The sequence below is a fragment of the Lathyrus oleraceus genome, chromosome 2, assembly GCF_024323335.1.
Source record: "Lathyrus oleraceus cultivar Zhongwan6 chromosome 2, CAAS_Psat_ZW6_1.0, whole genome shotgun sequence".
NCBI classification, from domain to species: domain Eukaryota; kingdom Viridiplantae; phylum Streptophyta; class Magnoliopsida; order Fabales; family Fabaceae; genus Lathyrus; species Lathyrus oleraceus.
The window spans coordinates 332522820-332526541 of NC_066580.1; the positions used below are offsets into that span (position 1 = coordinate 332522820).

At 31.6% G+C, this 3722-nt stretch overlaps 1 protein-coding gene across 1 annotated transcript; it reads right to left on the reverse strand.

Annotated features, from left to right (window-relative positions):
- Positions 1-366: 366 nt before the first annotated feature.
- On the reverse strand, positions 367-2386 carry LOC127119365 (xyloglucan O-acetyltransferase 1). The gene is made up of 2 exons (XM_051049594.1): positions 1966-2386; positions 367-1827 (listed from the first exon to the last, which is right to left on the reverse strand). Exons 1-2 carry the CDS (start codon positions 2198-2200, stop codon positions 722-724), a joined length of 1341 nt encoding a protein of 446 aa, XP_050905551.1. The 5' UTR covers positions 2201-2386; the 3' UTR covers positions 367-721.
- Positions 2387-3722: the final 1336 nt, after the last annotated feature.

The window sequence follows — 3722 nt, forward strand, 5'->3', positions numbered from 1 at the left end:
CGGTTAAACAGCTATGAACACTCTTTCTAAAGAAATTAAGAAAAATAACATAATGGGCCAAATTTGCATGACAAAGTTAAAACAAGATTAAGTTTTTCAATTAGAAATAAATATTATCCCATAGGACAAAATTAATAGCTGCTAATTTTAGTAAGACAGAATAGTTACTGCATTAAACCTTTTGTACACTTCTTAATGGAATTTTCACACATCCCATAAACATCACTCTCTTTATTTATTTTTTGTTTTTACTACGAGTAACCAACCAATCCACTGAACTTATTAATCCTCTCGATCGCAGTTGCAGGAATCACTGTCTTTGAACACAACATTTATCACTCTCAAGTTTTTATCACAAATAGTAAATAATTTTCAATTACTCCTTTTCTATTATAAAAGAGCAAAAGCAATAGAATACATAACAGTAACTAATCATTTTCCAATTGAAATTACTTGTCTTCTCTACCAAAAACAAAACTTAACCTATTTCAATTTAATAACATCCATAGTATGAAGGTACAACAAATCAGAAATTATCAAACAATATATGGTAAAAAAACTAAATATAACACCCGCCTCTCTAGCCCTGACACTTCTCCGAACAAATGTGTCTCTGGTGTGTGATTCGTCAGTGTCCGACACCAACATGATAGGGTTACATTCATATGATTTATGTTTTCAAGTTATTACCGGTAAGTTTCGTATCCGCCTCTTCACTCTTTCACTCTTGATATCTTGGATGCTCCTCCCATTTCTTCATAATCTCAAGAAAAATCTCATTCCATGTATCAATAGCCCCCGGCAAACACCAATGAACACAATCATTCTGAACGCGCTCGGGAACACCATTCGCAAACGGAAAAGGATACATATAAGGACCCGGATGACCATCTGGTCTCAACAATGCCAATTTAGTTACATCAAGTGCCTCAAACCTAACCCCTCCAAACTCACTACCTTTCACCTTAGCATCTTCCACTTCTTCAACCTCAATCTTTCTCATCTCACCATCCATTCCTTCAAGTTCCTTCTCTCTACTTCTATAAGGCCTAGTCTTTGAACAAGCACCAGCTTTATCCCATTCACCTTCAAAATGAGCAGGGGAAAATGTCGTTACGATCACATCGATTTTACCGCCTTTACTCCCTCGCCTATCAATTATACTATTAAGACTAGTCCTCAAAGCCTTTCTCAAAACTTCATAAAACCCGATTTCGGTATGATTAAGACCAACACAATAATGACAACCTAAAACCAAATCACCCTCATAGTAAACCGCAGGATGCAAAAACCAATGACCAACAGAAAGCACAATCAAATCCATGTGATCCATATCCTTAGCCCATTTCTCATCGACAAGATCCAAATACAATTTATTATGATTCAACCCTTCATTTGATTTCTCAACACCTTGCACAAGAAAAGGAGACCAATACACCGAAACACTAGCATTATGAGAATCAAAATGCCACTTTCTAAATTTGTTATCTTCGCCATTTGTGTAAACAAGCTCAGGAGATGAAACAGTTGACAACATACATAGAAGTGACTCTAATTGGTTCCTAGCCATAGAATCTCCAACAAAAGCGACATGCTTATTTTCTATGAGTTGAAGAAAAGTTTTAGGTTCAAACCTTGGAAGCTTGCATTCATTTGGCTTCCATCTCCAGTAAAGATAATCAGAATCTGGTCTTCCATGTTTGATGCAGTTCTGTCCTTGTTTGATTGTTCCACATGTTGTTCCATTGTATAAAGGTCCTCTTCTATCACGGATCCATTTTCCATTGAAGTAATCACAAGGGGGGGTGTCAAAAGTATTTTCCTTTTCTGCAAAAAAAAAAAAAATTCAAGCAAATCTTACAAAAACAAACAAATCTTACAACTCTAGTTTCTAATCAAGATTTAAGACAAAACCCATTTGTAAAAACATGTTTTTTAACTAGATGAGACAATGAAAAGATGTACCTGAAGGAGGAGGTGTAGAAGGAAAAGAAGGAGGTGTAGAGATGGAAATAATGGTGTTGGAGATGGAATGAGGAAGTTCAGATTCAGTAGAAGGGAGAAAAGGAAGAGGGTAGAGGTATAAACTAAGAAGAGCAATGGGAAGAAGAGCATAGAGAGTCCAAGGAAAAAGCTTTTTGGTGAGGGAGTGAAATTGATCTTTGAATTGGAATGAAGAAAACCCCATTTTCAAAGCCATGTATGGTAGTTCTTTTTTATGTTTTCAGATGAGATGTAAGAAGAAAGAAGAAAGTGGACATAAAATTAGATTTTGGTTTTTTTTCTTTCAGAAAATGTCAAAAGGGAAAGTTAGGACTTTGGGAGCATTGAGAAAGAAAGAAAGCATGTTACTACTTGACTTGCTTAATTCAATTGTTAATGGTTAAAAGTGTTTTGAATTATCTCCCTCATTTATTTCTTTATAGAGTCTCTCAAAATATATCTTTATTATTATTCTCCCTATTTCAACTAAAAGTGTTTTATTTTATTATTTATTTCAAAATGATTATCAATTTAAAACATTAATATAATATTTTTTTATTATATCTTTATTTATTAACTTTTGTTTTTCTTAACTATTTTATTTAATTGTTTTAAAAAAATTAAAAGATGTAATATAACAAAATTAATACATGAGTCGAGATTATCTCAGAAATATAATAGAATTTGTCGTCTTTTAAATAAGACACATTAAAATAATATTTTAAAAATTGGATCGGTTACCAAACCAATAAAGGTATCAAGTTACTAGTTCATTGGTCAAACTAATGGTCATTAGTGAACCACGTGACTAAAGAATTAAATATGATAATTCGATTGAATAACCGATTTCTATAACAAAAATATATGATTATTAAATTGATTAATACAGATGACTCTGTTACTAAAAAAAACCATCATAACTACGCAGTTTTAAAATATCATAATTTTACAACTTAATTCTTTAAATTCAAATTCTAAACATAATAACCACATTCAACAAAATGATACATAATACAAATTTAAATAATTTTTGAACTAATAAATTTAATTTTAAGAAGGAAAGTTGTTTCAAATAAGTTTTGACAAAGTTTACTTATATTTTAATTTTAATTTTGAATTTTTTTTATCAAAATGAAGTTGTTTTGCCTAAGAAAAAAAAGGAAGCATTTAACCTGTCAATTTTCTAAAACTTTCGGTTCATCGATTTTGGTTGGTTATAGTCAGTTCCCACTGGTTCAATAGGTTTCCGATTCGATCAGTTTGACCAGCCGGTTCGGTTTGGTTTTTAAAACACTACACGCAAGTCAAATTAAGTTTAGTTGTCCACTTAATTTACGTCATCTTAGATATACAACATGTTAGTTTGACTTTTGGAAGAGGCAAAAACAATTCTAGAGGTGTAGAATTGATTCTGAAGTGATTTTGAACTGTTTGGTTATCCTAAAGTATAACTGATTATGTCTCTAGAATTGATTTTACTTGAAGCTAAAATTTATAGCTTCTGAGTTAAAACGTTATTTTTACACTAAAGTTTGTTATTCAACTCAAACCAATTCTAGTAAATTCAATTCTAATAAACTCAATTCTATCAAAATCAATTTTATCCACCGTCAAGTAAAACACACAACATAATCCCTTAAATTGATATACATGATTGTCCAATTTGTTGGACAAATATTACGGGATGGATTAATGAGGCCCATTGATCTGAAATGATTCTATTGATAAATAAATAAAGT

What these genes read in the sequence shown, in the direction of transcription:
- LOC127119365 (XM_051049594.1), bottom strand. Translation starts at nt 2,200, where the DNA reads ATGGCTTTGAAAATGGGGTTTTCTTCATTCCAATTCAAAGATCAATTT. An exon ending in TTCTACACCTCCTCCTTCAG is followed by an intron (nt 1,828 to 1,965) that starts GTACATCTTTTC and finishes TTTTTTTTGCAG; the next exon opens with AAAAGGAAAATACTTTTGAC.